We start from the raw sequence: 21,687 nt of genomic DNA on the forward strand, positions 1-21,687 counted from the left end.
AACCTCAATTTCCTCTGCCTCTCGAATATCAGCTACGTCAACAGATTCTCTCATCTCACCAACGAGCTCCACAACCAGCAGTTCTAGCAGCGGTGGTCTTTCACAAAGCGACCGAATTGCCCTTGGTAGGGCCATGGAACGGGCCTTCCAACTTTAGCTATCGCTGTGTATCAAGTTCATAATTAAAGCAAAAAACAAAAGAATTGAGAATTAAATAGTTGCTTAGACTACTATTCCTACCTCTTAGATAGCGGCTGTTTTTGGCGAAAGAGGGTTAAGAGCTAATTAGCCCGTCTGGTTCACTATTAATGCAAGTAGTTTTTAATCAAAAAGTCCTGGGGGGAAAAAAGTTCTAAGGAAATTATGTATAACAGTAGGCTTATATATATTAATACTCTTGGAAAGTACTTCGTTTGTGACTCAGATGGCTGGGTGGATTTTCTAGGAGCGGAAAGTTGTTTTCTTCGCTAAACACCAGATCTAATTCACCCGCCGAGGTATAAAAAGAAGGAAACCCGAGAGCGGCGAGTCAATTTCAGTGCTATTTAGTCTCACTCAAGGCCTTTGCCATCCGAGGAGTAGTATCTTCATCAATCATGCGCAAAAAGTATGCTTTAACAGTTCAGTAACGGTAACGAAGATTCCGCGTGTAATAAACTCACCTGCAATAAGCCATCTGCCACTAACTAGTTTCAAGAAACTCCTCATCAACTTCAACATCTTGATGCTTGGAAGAGTCATATTTCCTATCTGCAACCTCGCCGTAAGGATTGTAGCACATTTATACGTGAGGTATGTAACGAAAGGAGGAAGAAAAAGCTCGAAATTTAGAACGGAGTCTTCTTCCACAAATGGCCGGACTGCGTTGGCGATGTCTGAAAGCATTTCCTCTCTATACGCACGGGATAGAATGCGGGGTATCAACACGTCTGAATCTCGTACATCGCCTGGCCTGTCTTTTTCGTGCAGTAAAAGCAAAGCACTGGGCGACATGTTACTTCTGGTCTAGATTAAAGGGGACAAATGGGATAGATAGCTAACGTATTGAAAATAGCCCAACTGCCACTATAGACCTTCAACTCATGAGGGACCTCCTCCTCCAACGTTTTCTTGAATGAGTCCAGGGTAGCGGGGTGCGGTATGTCGCTAAGAATGAATGATCCATCTGGTTTCTCAGCTTTGTGTATCGCCGAAAGGATATCAGAGGCTTCGAACAGGCGCGAAAATGCGAAAGGGGTTGGCGAAGGTGATTCAGGTGGTGATGGATTGGTCTGCAAGATGGTAAAGGTTCGGTAGCTGCTGATTGAGGGGTAGTGCTTCTTGTCAATAGCAATGCATCTAGAGCTAGCATTTTAGACTTTCGTCATATAAATTAAGCAGCTGCTTCTCGCTCACCTGTCCAGTATCAGGATCCCCCGCCACGTCTCGCTGTAATCATTTGTCTGACCGCTGTTGTATATGTGAAGAGCATCCGCTGCTCGGAATAAGGCGCCAATGGTTATGTATGCTGCGGGGAAGATGCCGTGTACAACTTCAAATAGCACTAAGAGGGCTTTTGCGTGGAGAAAATCGAGAGAGTTCATCCCCCTTCCCTCGAGAATGGCGATCCAGCTCTTGAGCGACAGATACGAGGATTCTAATGCCTTTGGTAACCGACAGTTACCATCCATGATCTGGGTCTCGGGAACTTGTCGAAGCAGGGACATGCTCATGAATAGGAGACACATGTCTGTGCTTGCTTGTTCCCATGTTCCGGGTAACCTCGCACACAGTTCCAAGAAAGAGATGATGGGAAACCAGGTCTGGATGCTGCGATAATATCCTGTGGCCACCTCTTCGGGTGTAGTTTCTGAAAACCTCCGCATGATAGCTGCCTTGATGCCCTCTTCTGATGACAAGAATGAGGCTGGGGTTTCTGAATTTAGACCTCGCGAAGGCTCCGATGAATCAGGAGATTCCTCGGGCGGTGATAAGCTGGTGTCATAGGTGCACGCTCTTTTCAGGCTGTAGAGTGGTTAGATCTCACCAGCAAGAAAAGCGGGGCTGCTTACCACATACACAGCCCACATTTAGGGAGTCCTTTATCACATTTCCGTTTCTGGGTGCGACATCTCGTACAAGCTTGTCTCGTATCTTTGGATTTGCCCGATTCCATCTTTGATTAATGATTTGTTGGTATGCAGATGCGGGCGGGGGGTGTGAGTTATGTAGGCTGTTGTGCGGGGCGCGATGCGGGTGCAGCTGCGGATGCAAGTGCGGGTACAAGGAACCCCGCTACTCTTTCCCCCTGGAGTTGATTGGAGGTAATGTGCAGGCGCCCTTAGATTTCGCCATTGGTAGCTTGGCTGCTTTGTAAATGGGCAAGTTAAATAGTTAAGGCGAATGGATTGTGGCATTTTGTCTGTGTCCTTTGCCAGTTTATTACGCAAAGAAAACGTTCCTCCAATCCCGTGGGCAAAGATTTCCACAAGTCATCATGTCTTCAGCTGCTTCGAATACAAAGAAAAATATTCTCATTCTTGGTTCCACTGGGCCTCTAGGTGCGCTTACAACCCAGGAGGCTCTAGCTCACCACTTCAAAATCACGATTTTTGTTCGAAGTCCAGAAAAACTAGCCCAAGAGATCAAAGACAACCAAAACATCACTGCAAGTAAACCAAAACTAGAGTAATTAACGTCCAGGCTGACAATGACAGATGATAATAGGACTACTGACTGAGACCGCTAAACTCTTTCCGCTACTTCCTTCATTCTCACACATCGTCTCAGTTCTCGGTCCTCAAGGACTCAGCTACAAAGGCAAAGCAATCTCCGAGTTCTACACCGTGCTCCTTCAAAAGATTTTGACATTTCCAACCTCGAATCGTCCCTACGTCCTCGCCTTATCGACTCCATCTCAAGAAGCACCACAAGATACCTTCTCATTGCCAATGTATTTCATGCTTATGATATTCAAACGCGTAGGCGCAGGACCTTATTCGGAGATTCGTGCAATCACACAAAGCTTCGAGAAGTATGGGAACGGGATCCAATGGACGCTATATAGAGTAGGGTACTTGACGGATACGGTGGGGAAGGGTTTTGCGAGCGCGGGGTGGATTGGTGATGAGAGGTGGAAGTTGAGCACGAGTAGGAGTGATATTGCGAGATGGTTGATAAGAGAAGTTGAATGTGAGGAGAGTCAGAGGAAGTGGGTTGGTTTGATGCCTGCTTTGTCAGAGGATTAGAAAAAGCTGCACTTATTTTCAATGTCCGAGGTTGAGCTGGACGTTGCCTCTTTAAATGTACACGATATTGCATATTAAAAGTCTACTCCCTGTAAACATCCCGGAAATTCTAGAACATTGATTTCAGCTCCTCACCACTCTAATCAAATGTTCTAAGCTGACTTAGGATACTCAAGATAAGTGCCTCTTTTCTGCCCTCAACGAGGGACCGAGCAGATAAGTGATTTTTTAGATTCGAGGTAGGGATGATTACAAGTAGTAAGGAGCGTTCTGGCCCACTTGTCTCTGGATCCCACTTGCATTGGAGCGTTTAGAGTGCCGACTCGACATGCTTCGCCTCTCCCCGAACCATCATTCCCTCCTTTCCACTAGTATCAATATCTTCCAGCTGCTCTGTCGCCAAGGCATCACCAAACAATTCCGCGATCTCTTCGAGACTCTTTCCCTTCGTCTCTGGCAAAAAGAAATAGTATATAAACCCCGCAATAAAGTTGCTAGCAATGAACAAGGAATAGTACTTCCAGCCGACATGCTGGATGGCGATGGGCGTAATTTGAGCGAGCACGATTGCAACGACAGCTTTGCAGAATACGCCAAGCCCGAGACCTTTGCTACGAAGGAAGAATGGGAAGAGTTCGACGGGAACAACCCACACCATGGCGTTGAAGAAGAGCGCGTAGCCGAAGGAGTAGATGAAGATGAATGCAATTGCGGCACGGGGACCAGATGGGTCTTTGGTTCCAGAGGGAAATTCGGCTGACAATGCCATGATGAGACTTATCATGATACAGAGGAAAGCAGATCCAATCCCTAGAACGCGTATTAGTCATGCTACGGCATTTGCACGGGAGGGGACACTTACAAAGTGTTCTTGTTCTAAGCCATTTGTCCGCAACAAAGCACAGGTAAGCAATCTGTCCGAATACTCCCATGAAGCCGTAGATGCCGCTGATGAGCAGCGAAGTACGCCCGGTGTATCCCACCGACGCGTAGAAAATGCTCTGGTAGTTCTGGATGACTGTCGAGCCGCTGAGCTGACCCATCATTAGGATGAAACATGCGGTAGCAGTGCGGCGGATATAGCGGCGAGAAAAGAGGTTCTTGATGGATATGAGGGCGTTTGTGTTTCGCCCTTCACGCTCGAGGAGGATTTGGTCATGGATCTGCGTGAATTCTTGGGCGAGGAAGACTTCGGATGAGTCTCCGTGAAGACGGACGATGACTGATTGAGAATTAGAATGACTCTGTTTGAAATTCTTGATTCTTTATTGTTCCAGATCGAGTCCTTCAGAGGGATATGGCTCTTACCTGCCCTAGCTTCATCATATCTCTCATTTCCAACTAGCCAACGTGGAGTATAAGGGATGAAGAAACATCCAATAGATAGCAAGATTGCTCCTGGCATTTGCATAGCTAGAGGAATTCTCCATTGAGAATTTCCGGAAGCAAACCCTCCTGCATAGCCGATCCAGTTCGCAGCCATGAACCCAATGGAGATCATCATGCCTTGAAGACCAACAATGAAACCTCTGTTCTTGGGTGGTGAGACTTCAGCTATGTATACCGGTACAACTGAGAGAATCATGCCACAGGCAAGACCGGCGAAGAACCTTCCTGCAATCATCATGCCTACGTTTTGAGCTGCAGTCTGCAACGCCGCCCCGAAGGTTGCTGTATTGTTAGTTCGTGGAAAGGAGATGGATTGATTGTACTCACCAATCATTCCAGCAGCACAGATGGTCCATCTACGACTGAATTTGTCGGCGCTGTATCCGGTAATGAAAGTTCCGACAGCTTGGCCAGCATTATAGACCGACACGATAGCGCCTGCTAATGTGTCAGAAATGTTTCGAACAATGACTTGACTTTAGGGGACCTACCAGTCAATGATGCATTTTTAGCTGACGGGCCGTACATGTACACAGCAAATGTTTTATGACCGAGTGTTGTCGCAATGATCCCTACAGGATATAAGCCATGAATGTATGAATCGAGCTGAGGGGCTTACCCGAGTCAACTCCAAAGACAAAGCCTCCGAAGGCAACCACCAAGGCGATGAGAAGAACGTAGCTGTTCATTGTGATGTTGCGGGGGAGGTAGATATTTCACCGTTAATTGATGCTTCACTGCATGAGCAAATGCCTGGCTTTATACCTTCATCAACAGTTCAGGTTTGATCAAACTAGTCAAAGCCACTCGCGGTGTACTGTCCCGAGGGCGAGGTTTCGGGCCGCGATCTGGTTCATCTCCAGGAAAAGTAGCGATGCACCCCATGGAGAACGGGGACGGCCTGGGGCTCTATGGCCCTGGGGAAGAAATGGGCTCTGGATGTGGCCAGGGTGAGAAATGTGGAGTGGGGAAATGCCGCTACCAAGGGGTAGGTGAGTGGGTTAGCGGCGGCGAACTTGTCTTTTGATTGGGTTGGTGGCCGCCTTGGGAGCCCTCTTAGACTACACTCTACCCGCCCCTAACTTCTAAACCCCTCAATATCTAATTTCCATTGAGTTGTTAGGTTGGCAAACTTGGTTTTCTTGGCTCATCTAAATGATGTGTCTCTAGTAACATTTAGAAGGACTACCGGATTGCTCAACAGTTTATAGAACATTCGATTTTGGACAACTCAAGATCGAAAGTGTCTACGGTGCAGCATCCAAAATATTCAAGGATCAGGTTGAGATTAGGCTTACAGATGTTGTTTGATGTTTTAGAACATTCCAAATGGAATACATGGTCATTGAACATAGATGCTGGCTTAAGTAACAAAATTATGACGCTCTCCGCCTGAAATGCCATCAAGCCACTCGTAGCCATCCTTATTCTCGCATTTGACACTTTCCTTCTTGCCTGTGCTCTTTGGCCCTCCACTTGTCAATACTGGTAACCGAACTCTTCCAGTTGTGCCTTCAGGAGCTTCTACCCAGCACGAAAAAACAATTCTTCCATTCTCCCTCGTCTTCCTCCAACCAGCTGAGTACTTCCCATGAGTACCCGTAAACCCTCCTTGACAATGCTCCAAATCCCCAACACAGGGTCTAAATTCCCAACTCTTACCTCCTGCATCGGTAAAATTGAGGCCAAGAAGCTCATAGGTTAAAACGAGAACCGGCCCGGTGGAGAAAGGATGGCAATGGGAGATATAACTCGGCTTATCTTTGTAAAATGGATAAGTGATTTTGCCATCTGCACCCCAGGCTTCGAGCATCGTGCTTCCAGTGCTTGCCGGATTGTTAATCATCCATCCCCAAGCAGTGCGGATCATGGCCAGTGCATCGTTCATCCTGCTCGCGTGAATTAAGGCTTGCAATTCAAATCCCGAGATGAAAGGTGATACTGGGCCTGAACATTCAGGATTGATTGGACCGAACGGACCCCACCTCTTCTTCAAGTTCGTGGTTATTATCTGAGCTCGTTCGTGAGTAGAGATGCCGAACCAACATGCCAAGGAATTCCCGTCTTGAGGATGGAGATAAGGTGCATTCAGGTTGTCCTTGTATAAACCAATTGAGGGGTCCCAAAATCGTTCCAGATTTGGTTTGAGCGTGGAGGCTATTTCCAACCACTGTGAAGCGAGGTCTGGAGACGCAAGTAGTGTTGCAAGAGGTGCCATTCTGAGAAGAGTTTCATGAAAGAGGATATTGCAGGAGAGATTGAAGCCTTCAACTGATGAGCGACCCCAGTCTAACTCTCCGGCGGAGTAATATAGTCCTTCATCAACCCGAAACTACAACGTAAGCACAAAACGTAAAATGTTGGTTTGGAAGTGAAACGCACTCTTGATACTGTTAACTGCATCCCTAAAACAAGTCCTTGCCACTTTGCCTTCAGCCACTCCAAGTCCCCTGTTAAGTGAAAGAAATGTCTGGCAACGAGCATTGTCCATAGATGATAAGAGTCGGAAATGTATGGCCAGTCTCCAGATTTTGCAAGCTCGCTGACACTGTCATGACAAATAGGCGGTCCTGCCCAAGGAAACTGTCCTCTCTCACTCTGGACATCGAAAAGTGTATCTAAGGCATTTCGCATAGAGATGGAGTCACCGATAGTAGCGAATTGTGACCAGACAACGATGGCGAGATCCCCAGCCCACACTGTCCTGTCCCTTCGAGGGGCGTCTGTAATTACCGTCTCTCCTGAAGTGCAGCAAATAGCATTGTTCAGCCAACCAGAATCAAGCTCACACCGTCGAGATTGATCTTTTGAAAGTGTCGACAGTTGATTGGTGTATGCGGATGCATACCAGAGGCGGTTGAGAAGCTCATCGTTGGAGAAGAAATACGATGAGTATGCTCTGAGGTTCTGCCAATGAGGCATGGAAGTGAAATATGCAGAGACTTCTTTGATCTCTAAGATTGCGCCAGGTGTCTTGGTGAAGATGGTGAGGTATCGATAGCCTCCCCTTTGCTTCTCCATCGGTACAGTGTATGTCTCATTTGGCCCCATTTGGAATTCGAAGTGTCCGTCTGAGACCGAAGGCCGCAAGGAAGAAGAATCATCGCTGTCAAATCCTACCCACTGCGAACTTTCAGCGTATGCCAATGCGACGGTTTGATCCGTTGATGTTCGACCACTTCTTAAAGTCACAGGCCCACAAACTTCCTTGCCGAAGTCGACGGTTATTGAAGAGTAGAGCTCGGAATATTTGACTTCATTGGATTGCTTCAAGGCGTGAATAATGGTACTCTTGAAGTCAAGTAGATTGGCTTCATTCTCGACAATGCCGGTAGTTCGGTGGATGCGGATGGGGTATTGAGTTCGTGAAGCTGGCGAAAAGTTATACTGGTCCCACGGCCCTGGGAAGACTGGTTCAACACCTGCGGTGGATGTACGATCCTTCATGGTAGATGGACGATAATGTTGTTGGAAAAAATAGATAAAAATGTGAGATTGAAGACCGAACCTACACTTCTGATGTCTTCTTCCCATTCGTCTTGCTCGGTATCTCCTGCACCGAGATTCTGGTAGAAGAGGCGAAATAGGGGGTCTCGCCAAGTGCCCTGCGAGGCTCCGCCACTGGGGGGTGGGGGGCGCCACTTCGGCTTGGAGAACCCTGTAGCCCGGCAGACCCCACATGCTGCGGGCATGTGCCCAGTCAAATCCCATCTTCACCGCCGCGATCTTTTTTCTTCATCAAACATTCAGCATCTGTGCTTGGAAATGTCAGAGAAGCGGGCAAGGTCCAGTGCGTGCCGGAATTGCCGGTACTTTGCATACCTCACTCACCCCCTACCCACTCCCAACTACTTCGTACTCTAAGGAAAACTACTGACGACCCGCCCCAGGATTCGGAAACGCAAATGCCTGACAAATCCCTCTGATGAGGACAGAAATTGCCAATTGTGCAAACAACAATCCATACCCTGTAGCTTGACTCGTCGTATTGGGCAAACTCGCCCAATCGTCTGCGCAGATGATCAATTGTCACCTGCTACTACGAGTTGTGCAACAGCTTCATGTGTTCCTTCAGATGACCCAGTGTTGCCAATACCACCACGGCCAGTTCTTGGTGAGTTGGTGGAGCTCTATTTTCGATTCATACACGATGGACCACATACTCTCTTCCACGAACCGACATTTCTTTCCAGACTCGCCCAAAATATGGTTCCTAGTTTCCTGCTACTCGCAATGATCTCGCTCTCCAGCAGGTAAGACAGACAAGCCCGGAGTTCGGAAAACTCACCTAATGTCGAAGGTTTTCAACAAACGAGTACTTCGGCGATGATCCACGACCCTATGCTTTAGCATCTGCAACAGCAGCGATTGAACTGCTGCAAAAGGAGATGATGCGGCCAAGCCTGGAATCCGTCCAAGGATACATCTTAATCTCGCAACACCTAGGCGGAGAAGGTGATGTTCGAGCAAAGCATGTATGTACAGGCTTAGCCCGTCTACACTGCCAGTCTCTCCGTCTGTGGGACACATTAGGCATGACTCTACTCGAGCAGGAGACACGAAGACGTACATATCTCTCCGTGGTTATCACGGGAAATTGGAGTACAGCGGATATGTCAATCGCGCCTGTGATCTCGGAATACCCGCCAGAAAACCTCAGCTTGCTAGACGAAGAGGATTTCCTCGCGTTGAGAGAAAGACTACCGCAACATGGCATCTGGACTCAAATGGCCAAGACCATTGATATCTTTCGCGAGATTCTCGACATCATTATCCTCTTGGGCTCTGGGGAGACACTAGCCTCACAAATCAACAAAGTGGGTCTGCTGGCAAACCGGCTGGACCAGTGGGAGCAGAATTTACCTGCAAGATTAAAATACAGCCTTGAAAACTTGACGTTCTTCCAAGAGATTGGTTTCGGGAAAACATTTCTAGCTATGCATATCGGGTACCATCATTACCGACAACTGCTTTATTTTCCTTTTCTGGATCCACGGAATGACAATCGACTCGCCTCGGAATGCAAGAAACACGCAATGGTGGTGTCGGAGATCGCTTCTCAAGGCGGGGAGCTGGTTTACTATATCATTGGGCATATTCTGGTTGTCAGCTCGAGCATTCACCTCCATACGTTGTTGCTTGGAGGAGGGGATGTTGACAGAGCGAGGCAGCACTTGATATCCAACTTCGATATGTTGATGAGGCTGAAAAGGTATTGGCCGGTGATTGATGCTGCAGTGAGTCTTGTTGTGTCTTTTGGGGAGAGAGGACTAAACGATGTTCCAGGTTGGAAGGCTGCGATCGTTTCAAAATCACTGCCGAGTGAGTTCGCTTGATTCTTTTGTACTGGATGATTGGATGTGGAAGTTCTTGATGGCACAGTCTGCGGTGCTTGATGGAAATAGGGGTCCAAAAAATGGTCCTCCCAGGGGTCCGTTTGTGCGCAATGAGGAGACGAGTAATGATCTTTTGGTTGAAAGTGCACTTTCTTGGTTGCTGGATTAAATCTCGCCTTCCAAAAACAGACCAGAAACTAGATTCTTCGAAGCATAGGAGTCAAGCACTAAGTTCCCGTCCTACCCCCTTGAATGCAGATTCAACTACTTCCCTTTTCCCTCTTCCTCCTCACTACTCTTCGGCACACTCACAAAGGCCGGGACAACGACACTATTCAGATTCCGAAAAGCCTATTATCAGTCAGCCACTGTCTCAACTCCCTTCTTCTTTCTCGCCTCCTCTCCGCACTCGTCGCACATCTACTCACTCCAACCTCGGGAGGCAGCTTCAAGACACTTCTCTCGACTCACCTCCCACGGCTGCGCCCACCAAACCAACCTCCAGCACCGAACCCCCACAATTCCCGCGTTTTTCACCCACCAAAACGGATTCCATAGTTGAAAAAGACCGACCTTCGCAAAAGCCCCCTCGGGTATATTCCCATTCCACCGATCCTCGACCTGTGTGATACGGTCGCCCGAAGGCGTGGTGTGAATCTTGATGACAGACTCGATTGTTTGCTCGCTGCCTACTCCTTTGACTTTATACCTCGTTTTGAGATCCATTGTTATTGGGTTTCCAGAGGAGGTTACGGATTGGTGGAGTTGTTCCTGCTCTCATTGTTAGTTAGGGAGGCGAGAACGAGGGAGAGGGGTACAAACGATCTCAGAGAAGGCGGCTTTCAACCCATACCACTGCGCCTCATACTGCCTCCTCCCTTCGGCTTTTGTCAACGGATCGGCAAACGTTGCGTCGTCGGTCCAGAGCTGGAGTTTTTTGAGGGTTGGTTTGCCTGCAAATAACTGTCCAATCGTTAGCACTCCTTTCCTCTTCCTCCCTCCAACCTTACTTTGAAGGGGAAAGACGAACGGGGAGAAATACATCAAGGACACCGCCAACTAGCACCCTTTGCTGCGAACTCAAGCTCACGCCAGTCGCGGTCTTGATATCCGTGCTCTCAATCCCCAAATCACTCCCGTTCGAACTGGCACTGGTAGACATCTCGGCGGATTTCTGAACTTGTGCTGTTGAGGAAGGTATTCCCGCTGACATTCTGGGGGTGTGTCTCCTAGGGGATTGCCCGCCGTTACAAGTAAAGATTATTCGTCGGTTGCGGGTTGGAAGGAATGAGGTGCGCATTAGTCGTACAGGAGATGAGAGGAAGAAAGTGAATGAGAAGGTTCAAAAAGGAATATTTGAGGTGGGATAAGGGAGGAGAAATCTAATTTCTTACATCTTGGATTATGAGCGCGTCACGAATTTGGGTAGTCTGTTGACATCATCATTGGGTGCGGATACAATATGCAGCTACTGTGAGTGGGCACGAAGCGGGATGTCACTTGACTTACTCCGCTCGTACTTCCTCAAAATTTACTAGAACCTAGAACAAGCAAAGAATTGATAACGCGAAAAGGAGACTAAAATAGAGAACTTTTCCTAATATAACCCTATGCCTTCCCCTCTTACTCCCAAATCAAAACTCCGCCATCAAGTCATTTCTCGTATCCTCACCCAATCCTCAAGAACCAACCCCTTCCTGCCTACACAATCCCGCAACCTTGCTCGCCAGGTCATCAGCCTCCCCTCTCGTGACAGCCTCAGCATAAACTCTCACTGCATCTTCCGTACCTGATGCTCTGGCGAAGCTCCTACCGTCTCGAACTTTGCTAACCAGGGCATCAATCTGCTCTTGCAGTCCTTGCGGCTCGACGAGTTTCCTCTCGGCATCGGTAGTCTTAAACAAATTTCTGTTTTTGACCTCCACGCGGACGAGACGGTTTGGTAGATCGACGTAGGTCAGGTCCCATTCCCTCGGTGTCCAAGCCTTGTGCGCGAGTATAGTTTCGACGAGCAGCATATCAGAGAGTGCATCGCCGACGGTTTGATTAATGAGATCTGCTAATGCACGGAGGGTGTTGAGGGCAGCTGCTTGGGCTGGCGATTCTGGCTCCTTGGTGTGGAACGCCTTTAGTGCCTGTGGCGAGAAGACGACGGTTCCGTGGCCGTTGGCTTCGAAATAAACTCCAACGTCGAACTTTGTTGCGGCGTGGTGCAGCCATTTGACTCCAGTCGGTGTGCAGACCACCGGTAGGCCGAGGGATTTCTCGACGTATTTTGTAGAGGCTCCGTTGGCGTAGGCGGTTTGTACGACGCCAATTTTCAGCTCTTCTGCGAGGCGTGCTTCTCGAGCCAGGTCCCCGATGAAGGATGCTGCAAGCGTGGCGATCTTGTCACCGTCTAGAAGACGGAAACCATGCTCAGGGTCGTTGAAATAGTAGATGATTCGGTCGGCATCGCCATCGAGGGAGCAGCAACGCTCGTTGTTGCCAGCCTTGGAGGTTGGTGGTGCTCGTTGCTTCGTCTTGACGAAATCGGCCCCGCACTAGAACGAGTTAGAAATGCAAGTTTCTAATGGGTTGAGACTTGCCTCATGATTCAAGGATTCGGCTTTCAGGACATCATCATTGATGATTTTGATATCCACACCACCCTCTGAACCCTTCTTCAGATACTTCACCAACTCATGCAACTTGGGCCCACCAACTCCATTGGCACAATCCACTGTTACAGCACCGACGGTTTTCTTACCCTTCATGGCCCGCACAAATGCCTCACTAAGCTTCTCATAGTATCCTTTCTCACTGACATCTCCATAACTCTGCGGTGTGCCCTCCGTATTCGTGCATCTCGTCAAGTAGTGCAATTGGGGAGTCGTCAGCAGCTTGTAGTCCGTGTATTCTGTTCCCGTAGCATCTAAAGCATCCACCAGAGCCCGCACCAGCGCAGGCCCCGAAGCTCTCGTATCCCTCGCATAAATGACTCTGGCCGTTGTCTCGCCATTAATCTTCAGCTTCTCTTCCAAGCTCTTGTAGACCTTCAGCAAGTCCTCATCCCTCGCGTTCGCAAGCTCGGTCGAATATGCCTCCCAGCTGTTCTCCAGCATCTCGCCCATTGGGTCCACGAGCTTGACGCCATTGTCTTCAGGTGGGTTGTGCGAGGCTGTGATCATCACACCAATTGTCTGGCCACCGAGTTTGCGGGATCGGAGAGCAGCGACGAGACCTACGCGGAAGACCACACTGTCGAGGAGGTTGGCCTTCATGCGGAAACCTGCGGTGCCATATTGGAAGACGCGGTCAACGGGCTTGGTGTGCTTGCTCGAAGCTGCGAGGATCTTGCCGTCCATGGTTGCGGTACAGGGGATCCGGGGGGTTTCGAGGGGGTTCGAGGGGATTCGCAGAGGAGGCGAGGAGGATGTTCAGCAAGGTGGAGGGCAGGTTGAGGGAATCGAGGAAGAAAGCTGAAGCTGAGTGAGAAGTGTGGGGCGCTGCAGTTAAAGCTCTTTACGGATCGAACTCTATGCTGTCAAACTGCTGGCTCGCTTCTGGTTTGGTGCTGCATGTTCGCTGCAAGCAAGCTTCACCGCCAAAGAGGGGCAAAATGCAGCAAAATACGGCTTGCGGGGGTCACCCCTGTAAGTCACGTGGAAGCGTGTTTATCGTCGCGTCGATCACTTTCAACATCTCCGGGTCTTCAATGAATTGCTTCACATTCACTCCTCACCAATTGCACCCTGCACTGTCCTTCACTTGCATCTTGCACATGGCTTAGCTGTTTTCGCTGTGCTTTCCAACAGCTCCCACCACCATTTTCCACAATGGCCGAATGCGCGAACCCCCTCCTTCTCTCCTGGGTCAAAGAATGGCTCGACACTGCCAGAGAACGCAATTCGAAAGGCGTAACGACCTACAAGACAGCCCATGACTCGTTGAAATCGTGTCCTCTACCGTTCACCCATCCATCCGAAGCACAGCAACTCACAGGCTTCGGGCCAAAGCTATGCAGTCGATTGACGGACAAGCTGAAGGCTTATTGCGAGGAGCACGGCTTGCCTATGCCAGAGATTCCACAGAAGCAGAGAAAGAAGAGCAAGAACAAGGATGACGGAGATGATGAACCTGGAGACGAAGGTGTTCAGCCAAAGAAGAAGGCCAGGAAGCCGAAACCATATGTGCCAGGGCTGAGGTCCGGAGCATATGCATTGATCCTGGCACTTTCGACACTCGACGAAAATGCCCCGAGTGGGCTCACGAAGGCCCAGACAATTGAGTTAGCACAACCGCATTGCGATGCCTCTTTCTCAGCACCTGCCGACCCGAATAGTTTCTACACTGCCTGGAGTTCGATGAAGACATTGATCACGAAGGATTTGGTTTGTGAGAAGGGACGGCCATTGAGGAGGTACTCGCTCACGGATGAGGGATGGGACGTTGCAAAACGGATTAAGAAGAGTTCTGATCCGAATCAAGGACGATTGGATACATTTATAGCAGCAGACAAACCAGCTGCACAATCAAACGAGGACCAATTTGTCGACCTGGGATTCAGTCCTCCTCGCCCAACAGCCCAACAACCTTCAGAATCCCCCACAAAGCCGACTTCCTCTTTCGCAGACATCATTCCTCAAGGAGAGCTGGTCTCCAACCCATCCGCCCTCCCAACATTTATGCCTATCATTTTAGAACCCGGCTCTTTCACAGTGGAGCTCGTCCTCGACGTCCGAGAAATCCGTGCGAAGACAGATAGAGACTACATGCAAAATAATCTTCTCACTTCCGGCGTGAAGCCCATAATGCGAGCCCTCGAGCTCGGCGATATTCTCTGGGTAGCCAAAGCCCGAGATCCAGCTCTCCTCTCCCGACTCGGCGCTGAAGGGGACGAAGTTCTTCTCGACTACATCATCGAACGAAAACGACTCGACGATCTGGTAAGCAGCATTAAAGACGGACGATTCCACGAGCAGAAATTCCGCCTCCGCAAAAGCGGAATCAAGAATGTGATCTACATCATTGAAGAAATATCTATGAACTCCGACCATTTCCAGAAATACGAAGAAGCAGTACAATCGGCGATTGCCGGGACACAAGTTGTGGAGGGATATTTCATCAAAAAGACGCAGAAGATGGATGATACGATCCGTTACCTTGTTTCCATGACCAAGTTGTTGAAGCAGAGATATGAGAAGAAACCACTGCATTTGATTCCCACAAAGGTTATTACGACGGGGAATTACATGCCACTTGTTGAGCATTTAAGGGAAACCAAGCCTGCGACGGAATTCCATATCACATACTCAGCATTCGCTTCCCTGTCGTCGAAATCCGAAACCTTGACATTACGGGATGTGTATCTGAAAATGCTGATGTGCACGAGAGGTATCACTGGGGAGAAGGCGTTGGAGATTCAGAAGAGGTGGAAGACGCCGATCGAGTTTGTGGAGGCGTATAAGAGGATCGAGGAGAAGGAGAGGAGGGGAGAGCAGAGCAGGAAGAGAAAGGCGGAGTTGGTCTCTGCGGAAATGGGGAATCTGGTGGGGAGGAAGAAGATCGCTAAGGCCTTGAGTGTTAAGGTTGCGGAGGTTTGGGGGGATATTTGAATTTTGCCGGGAATTTGATTGCGGTCTTGGCGCCTTGGTATAGAAATAGGCATCTTACGCAAGGATTGGTGTTTGGTCGGTGTTTGGTAATTGTATGATTAATTGGAGGGCGTCTGGGACAACATGGTCTGCTTTCGTCTCCGACAATTTCCTGTGGCTGGTGCATCCGTGATCCAAGTTCCCAAGACAAGTGTCAATGTCATTCTATTCCTGCTTTCAAACTCTGCCTACCTTTTATCCCCCTTATTGTGCTTGATTTCCTGGTTTTGGCAGTTTCTGCTTGATTGTCCCTTTTCCGCAAGTTCTAGTTCATCGAACGTACTAGCGCCATGTGGCCCCACTGTTACAGCTGTGGGGACGGGCCGGGATGCCTATCTTGAGGCCTAAACGCGTCGCGGCATCAGCATGTTAAACCCCGAACACTTGCATTAACATTGTTGCCTCACTCGAATCCATCTTCCGACCTTCTTGGAAAATAGGCTGCCATATGGACCTTCACTATTAAAGCCCATTTTATCGCATAGGAGTGGCTTAATAAAGGTGTCTCACCAGATCGCAACTTACCCAAAATGGACACGCATTTTGACCTTCCGAATCTTAGACGAGCGATTAATTCGAGTGGCTCTCTAGATGACAACAGCTTTGGACCATTTATCGAGTTTCCTGGCAGAGTGACAGCCGATTTCACGCTTCTTTTTGAGGAGACTATCCTCTCGGTCCTGCCGTCAGCTTTACTCTTAATTTTAATCCCCCCCAGAATTCTGCGTTTGTGGAGGACACCTCGGAAGGTGACCAGCAGCTCTCTTCAGACAATCAAAATTGTTGGGTTCTAGAACTCTCCTTGCAGTGTGGTGTTAACATTACTTAGACCCTTCTTACCATTTTCAGCATCTTGCAAGTTGTCAATACCGTTGAAGTGCCTCAATCGTCGCTCCGCACACGTGCATCCCTCCCGGCCGCTGTGCTTGCACTTGCCGCGGCGCTCAGCCTAAGCTTCCTGTCGTACATTGAGCACACGAGGAACATTCGACCAAGTTCGATCATCAACGCTTATCTTCTGCTTTCCCTGCCTTTTGACGCTGCACAGCTCCGTACCAGATGGCTACGTGGAGACGATATAGCTGCAAACGGGGTATCATCCTCCGTGTTAGCTATCAAACTTCTTGTTCTCATTTCCGAAGCGACAGAGAAGAGGGAAATACTGTTAACACCCTATGCAGACCCTTCCCCGGAGGCTACCAGCGGGCTGTACTCTCGGGGTCTTTTCTGGTGGTTGAACTCGCTCTTCCGACTCGGATTCAGAAGCGTCGTGAGTGAAGACGATCTGTTTGCTGTTGATCGAGATCTGCAATCCAAAGCGCTTGGAATCAGGTTTAACAAACATTGGGTACACCGTATGTCTCCCTCCTTCCCTTCCATCTTTCCAGTCACTGACGTTATCTGAAGGCAAGAAGTATCCTGCAAAGCACACATTGGTCTGGATCCTCTCACGCGCTATGCTTGGCCCCTTCGCAGCTGCCATATTGCCTCGTCTAGCCTTGACATTCTTCGCATTCATGCAACCACTCCTGATCAGCAGCCTCACTTCACTAGTTCAAAAACCTGACTCTGAAGATGCGAGTAATCGTGGCTGGGGACTGGCTGCTGCTTTTGGACTTGTTTATGCGGGGAGAGCTGTAGCTGGCGGTGCGTATCAGCATAAAGCTAATAGGATGGTGACGATGGTTAGGGGCTCGCTGGTCAATGCTGTTTATAAGCAGACTTTGGAGTTGTCGATTACGAGCTTGGATGAGAGTGCTGCTGTTACATTAATGAGCTCGGATGTGGAGCGGATTTGCGAGGCTATCCTTCCTATACACAACGTATGGGCAAGTCCCCTAGAGATTGGTCTTGCAATATGGCTGCTACAGAGAGAAATTGGTTTCGCTCTTTTCGGCCCTTTGATCGTCACGATCCTGGCGGTATCTGGCCCCTTTTTGATCTCCGGGCCCATGGGGAAGGCTCAAAAAAGCTGGATTGAAAGGATTCAGACCCGAATTGATGCAACTGCAAAGATGTTGCACTCAATGAGGGGAGTCAAAATGCTCGGTCTCAACGCAAAGCTTTCCAGCATTGTTCATCAGCTGAGAGTGGATGAAATCGCCGCATCACTGAAGATGAGAAAGTTATTTATCCCGATGCTAGCCTTTGGCAACATATCCGATATCTTCGCCCCCGGAACTGCGTTTGCCATCTATGTCATTGTGGCTAGGGTCAATGGACAGATTCTCAATGTCACTTCGGCATTCACTGCGCTCTCACTTATTGCGCTGCTGGTTGCACCTATTCGGGCCATTGTTTTCGCCATTCCACCTCTAATTGCAGCGGTTGGTTGCTTCGATCGAATCCAGAAATTCCTTTCATCGCCAACCAAGAGAGACCATCCAATACTCGTATCCGCTTCACATGGGGACTCGAGCCGCACGACGGAACTTGATTCATTCGCTCAGAATACAACACTGGAATCCGACATCGAGCTGGATGAGATTACTGTACCAGTAGGGGCGAGTTTGTCACCCTTAACCATACGTGTTAGAAATTTGACACTCCTTTGGTCTGAGGAAGCTACTCCTGTGATTGACGACGTTTCCCTGGATTTCCAACCCGGGCAACTAACGATGATCGTCGGCCCAGTTGGATGTGGCAAATCTAGCCTGCTGAAAGGCCTACTGGGTGAGATTCCTTCGTCAAAGGGACATGTGTACATCAGCCAGGCACATGCTGCATTCGTGGATCAATCTTCTTGGATCCAGAATACCAGTATCCGAAACAACATTGTTGGGATTTCACACTTTGAGCCCGAATGGTACGCTAGTGTTGTTTATGCCTGTGCGCTGAATACCGACATTGAAACACTTCCTGAAGGAGACAGTACCAAGGTGGGCTCAGCGGGTGCTGCCCTCTCTGGAGGTCAAAAGCTGCGGATAGTATGCGATGCACTCTTTCTACCTACCGTTCGCTGCTAACGTGAGACAGGCACTTGCTAGAGCCGTTTATTCACGGCAGCATGTCCTTATACTCGATGATGTCTTCAGTGGTCTGGATGCCACAAGCGAAGAGCGTATATTTTCACGTTTACTTGGAACTAATGGGTTACTACGCCGATTAGGTACAACTGTTATTCTGGTCACGCATGCAGCTCACCGCCTATCCTACGCTGACCACATCATTGCACTCAGTCCCCAAGGTACAATCTTAGAGCAAGGCAAGCTCGCTCAACTTCTCGCGAGCAGCGGCTACGTTGTTGGGCTAGCTGCACGCGATATACCAGAAGCTGAAGGTGGTCTTAAAGAGAAAGTTCCTCCTGCGAAGGTAGGGGGAGATGGGGATGTGGCCCGACAAAATGCTGCAGCTGATATCAGTCGTCCTATCGGGAATTGGTCGGTTTATGGTTATTATTTCACGAGCGCCGGGCGACGAAACGTTGCCGTTTGGGCAGTTGTGATGATTTGCTACTCCATGTTACTCTCATTTCCTGGTAAGATTATTCCAATCACATTTGTACCCTTGCTAATTATAAAAAGATCTCTGGATCAAATTCTGGACCAGTGCCGTTGCGGTTCATGGCAACTCGGTCAACGGTTTTTACTTAGGGATACTTATCGCAGTTGAGTTCGCAGCTATCGCCACCCTTATGGCCTTATGCGTCATGCTCTTCATCAGGATGATACCACGTTCCGCAATCTACCTGCACGGAAAGTTACTGGACACCGTCGAAAACGCACCACTCTCTTTCTTCACATCCACCGACGCTGGACAAATCTTAAACAGGTTCAGCCAGGACCTGTCGGTTATTGACATGGAGCTTCCGCTTGCAGGGCTTATATTAGCACACAATGTGTGCGTGGCAATAATCCAAGCAATCTTGATCTGTATTTCCACATCCTACTTCGCGGTCGTCTTGCCTTTCGTCTTGTTTGCAGTCTATATACTGCAAAAGATCTACCTCCGCACCTCGCGCCAGATCAGGCTCACGGACCTCGAAGCAAAGGCACCACTCTACAGCAACTTTCTCGAAACTCTCAACGGGCTGGTCACAATCCGTGCTTTTGGCTGGACCAGGGAGATGGAGAAACGAAATATGGACCTTCTGGACGCATCTCAACGACCGTTTTACCTTTTGTACTGTATTCAGAGATGGCTGGCACTAGTCATAGATCTCCTTGTGGCTGCTCTTGCATTTATTCTCGTCGCTCTGATCGTCACATTCCGCCACCGCGCTGACGCGGGATTCGTGGGAGTGGCGTTGATAAACATTATGTCGTTCAATATCACACTCTCTGTCCTCATCCAGCACTACACGGCTGTCGAAACGTCACTAGGTGCTATCTCCCGCATCCAATCTTTCGTCGCCAGCACCGCATCCGAGAGTCTCCCCCAGGAATCTCAAGCAGTACCGTCGAAATGGCCATCAGAAGGCAACATCACCGTTTCAAACCTCTCTGCCACTTACTCGCGCGATCGAGATCCAGCACTTCACCACGTCAATCTCGCCATCCCAGCGGGCCAGAAACTAGGAATCTGTGGCGCGTCTGGATCTGGTAAATCGAGCTTCGTCGCTACGTTGTTTCGTCTGCTGGAGATCACGGAAGGCACAGTCATCATTGATGGGATCGACATCTCTACCATCCCGCGAAGCATGCTCCGGGAGCGGTTGACTGTTATCCCACAAGATCCAGTCTTTCTTAATGGCACAGTTAGGCAGAATCTCGATCCTTTGCACAGGGCGGACGCGGAAGCTGCGAAGACGGTACTTGAGAAGGTTGGGCTGTGGCGGATTGTGAGTTTGGCGGGGGGCTTGGATGTGCAGATGAATGCAGAGGAGATGTTGAGCCATGGGCAGAGACAGCTGTTTTGCTTGGCGAGGGCCTTACTGAGGAAATCGAAGGTGGTTGTGATGGATGAGGTTAGTGCGAGTGTGGATTTGGTGACGGAGGGGACCGTGATGGAGGTTATTGAGAGGGAGTTTGCGGGGTGTACGGTTATTGCGGTGGCGCATCGGTTAGGGAGCATTAGGGGGTATGATAGGATTGCGGTTTTTGAAAATGGAAGGATTGTGGAGGTAGGCGAGCCGGGGGTGTTGCTGGTTGTGGATAGGGGGAAGTTTAGGGAGTTGTGGGAGGCCGGGGGAGTGTGAAAGGGGGAGCAAACGAAGAGGCGATTGTGGGACGAGTCAGGGGAGAGGAGAGCCAGGATTGAGGTTGAGTAGCAGTCAAGCCTGAATGTACTGTACCAGAGTAGGAGGGTGCTATGTTTGATGTGAGAGCGGCTTTCCCCTATCATGGCTAGTTGTCTGATTTTCATCTGTGATCCATTGTTTTAAGACTAGTGTCTATACTCTACCGGACATTCTATTTCCATATTGAAATTGCTTTCAGTCCTCAGAACGTCGCTTTTGCGCTTTCCACTCATTTTTGTCTGTGTTTTGTATGCTGTCTTTATGGACCTCAGCCCACCTGCAATGATTTCTCCCCCTCAACCAATTTCGACACGCAACTACTCCAATAACCGCACAGCAGATGCGCGCTCCACAACGGCATGAGCAAGCACAATTCTTTAGACCCGGCACATTTAGATGCTGGAAACTCCACGCGCAGGCTACTAGCGTAAAACATAGCTCCCTAGAATACAGAGTACGCCGTGACGAGAGGGATTTGTCTAGATTGGCAGCTGTTGATGGTTAAAGCGAACTTGGACTTCACAAGAACTTTTGGCGCCTAGAGTCGCGAGCTTCTACTCTGGTGATTGGAAATTTATCGGACGTAGGGATGGTCTTGGTCTGGGAAAGGCTATTTCAGATGCAACTGGCATTGATGAAGAATACCTTGCCGTCACCCTCCGACACCCAAGTATGCAAAGGACAAAGTGTCGCTAGGAGGATGTCCTGGGCAGAGCGAAGGGAAGCCATCAGACTGGAGGATATTGCATATTCTCTCTTAGGAATTTTCGACGTTCGCATGCCCCTTCTACAAGACGAAGGGCAGCAAAAGGCTTTTAGGAAACTCTAGGAGATTATGAAGTAGTCGGATGACCATACCCTGGTCGCCTGGAGAATAGAAGGACACGACTACGTACGTTCTTTCCTACAGAAAAACAGTT

At 49.2% G+C, this 21,687-nt stretch overlaps 9 protein-coding genes across 9 annotated transcripts; 4 read left to right on the forward strand and 5 right to left on the reverse strand.

The window, feature by feature from the left end:
- Positions 1-541: 541 nt before the first annotated feature.
- Positions 542-2,155, reverse strand: K444DRAFT_661034 (uncharacterized protein; the record flags this gene model as incomplete). The annotated part of the gene is made up of 5 exons (XM_024886532.1): positions 542-612; positions 663-982; positions 1,042-1,338; positions 1,396-2,004; positions 2,052-2,155. 5 exons carry the CDS (start codon positions 2,153-2,155, stop codon positions 542-544), a joined length of 1,401 nt encoding a protein of 466 aa, XP_024740492.1.
- A 321-nt stretch (positions 2,156-2,476) lies between these two features.
- Positions 2,477-3,227, forward strand: K444DRAFT_522885 (uncharacterized protein; the record flags this gene model as incomplete). The annotated part of the gene is made up of 2 exons (XM_024874239.1): positions 2,477-2,651; positions 2,707-3,227. The coding sequence occupies 2 exons, from the start codon at positions 2,477-2,479 to the stop codon at positions 3,225-3,227; spliced, it is 696 nt and encodes a 231-aa protein (XP_024740493.1).
- Positions 3,228-3,409: 182 nt separating this feature from the next.
- Positions 3,410-5,305, reverse strand: K444DRAFT_584432 (putative hexose carrier protein; the record flags this gene model as incomplete). The annotated part of the gene is made up of 6 exons (XM_024877866.1): positions 3,410-4,037; positions 4,090-4,449; positions 4,536-4,898; positions 4,944-5,054; positions 5,108-5,188; positions 5,236-5,305. 6 exons carry the CDS (start codon positions 5,303-5,305, stop codon positions 3,538-3,540), a joined length of 1,485 nt encoding a protein of 494 aa, XP_024740494.1. The 3' UTR covers positions 3,410-3,537.
- A 661-nt stretch (positions 5,306-5,966) lies between these two features.
- On the reverse strand, positions 5,967-8,063 carry K444DRAFT_584435 (glycoside hydrolase family 78 protein; the record flags this gene model as incomplete). The annotated part of the gene is made up of 2 exons (XM_024877867.1): positions 5,967-6,948; positions 6,999-8,063. The coding sequence occupies 2 exons, from the start codon at positions 8,061-8,063 to the stop codon at positions 5,980-5,982; spliced, it is 2,034 nt and encodes a 677-aa protein (XP_024740495.1). The 3' UTR covers positions 5,967-5,979.
- Positions 8,064-8,723: 660 nt separating this feature from the next.
- On the forward strand, positions 8,724-10,121 carry K444DRAFT_522537 (uncharacterized protein; the record flags this gene model as incomplete). Its single annotated transcript, XM_024874215.1, has 3 exons — positions 8,724-8,869; positions 8,917-9,853; positions 9,903-10,121. Coding segments are annotated over 3 exons (1,302 nt in total), but the record flags the coding sequence as incomplete, so codon positions are not given.
- A 95-nt stretch (positions 10,122-10,216) lies between these two features.
- Positions 10,217-11,165, reverse strand: K444DRAFT_584442 (uncharacterized protein; the record flags this gene model as incomplete). Its single annotated transcript, XM_024877868.1, has 4 exons — positions 10,217-10,303; positions 10,526-10,723; positions 10,775-10,915; positions 10,995-11,165. 4 exons carry the CDS (start codon positions 11,163-11,165, stop codon positions 10,217-10,219), a joined length of 597 nt encoding a protein of 198 aa, XP_024740497.1.
- Positions 11,166-11,185: 20 nt separating this feature from the next.
- On the reverse strand, positions 11,186-13,497 carry K444DRAFT_651181 (Phosphoacetylglucosamine mutase). The gene is made up of 2 exons (XM_024885691.1): positions 12,541-13,497; positions 11,186-12,495 (listed from the first exon to the last, which is right to left on the reverse strand). The coding sequence occupies exons 1-2, from the start codon at positions 13,297-13,299 to the stop codon at positions 11,632-11,634; spliced, it is 1,623 nt and encodes a 540-aa protein (XP_024740498.1). The 5' UTR covers positions 13,300-13,497; the 3' UTR covers positions 11,186-11,631.
- Positions 13,498-13,670: 173 nt separating this feature from the next.
- On the forward strand, positions 13,671-15,720 carry K444DRAFT_609792 (uncharacterized protein). Its single transcript, XM_024879639.1, has one exon. It carries the CDS (start codon positions 13,771-13,773, stop codon positions 15,547-15,549), a length of 1,779 nt encoding a protein of 592 aa, XP_024740499.1. The 5' UTR covers positions 13,671-13,770; the 3' UTR covers positions 15,550-15,720.
- Positions 15,721-16,420: 700 nt separating this feature from the next.
- K444DRAFT_522597 (P-loop containing nucleoside triphosphate hydrolase protein) lies at positions 16,421-20,725 on the forward strand (the record flags this gene model as incomplete). The annotated part of the gene is made up of 4 exons (XM_024874220.1): positions 16,421-16,936; positions 17,001-18,515; positions 18,565-19,066; positions 19,113-20,725. Coding segments are annotated over 4 exons (4,146 nt in total), but the record flags the coding sequence as incomplete, so codon positions are not given.
- Positions 20,726-21,687: the final 962 nt, after the last annotated feature.

The sequence above is a fragment of the Hyaloscypha bicolor genome (assembly GCF_002865645.1).
Source record: "Hyaloscypha bicolor E unplaced genomic scaffold K444scaffold_50, whole genome shotgun sequence".
Lineage (NCBI taxonomy): Eukaryota > Fungi > Ascomycota > Leotiomycetes > Helotiales > Hyaloscyphaceae > Hyaloscypha > Hyaloscypha bicolor.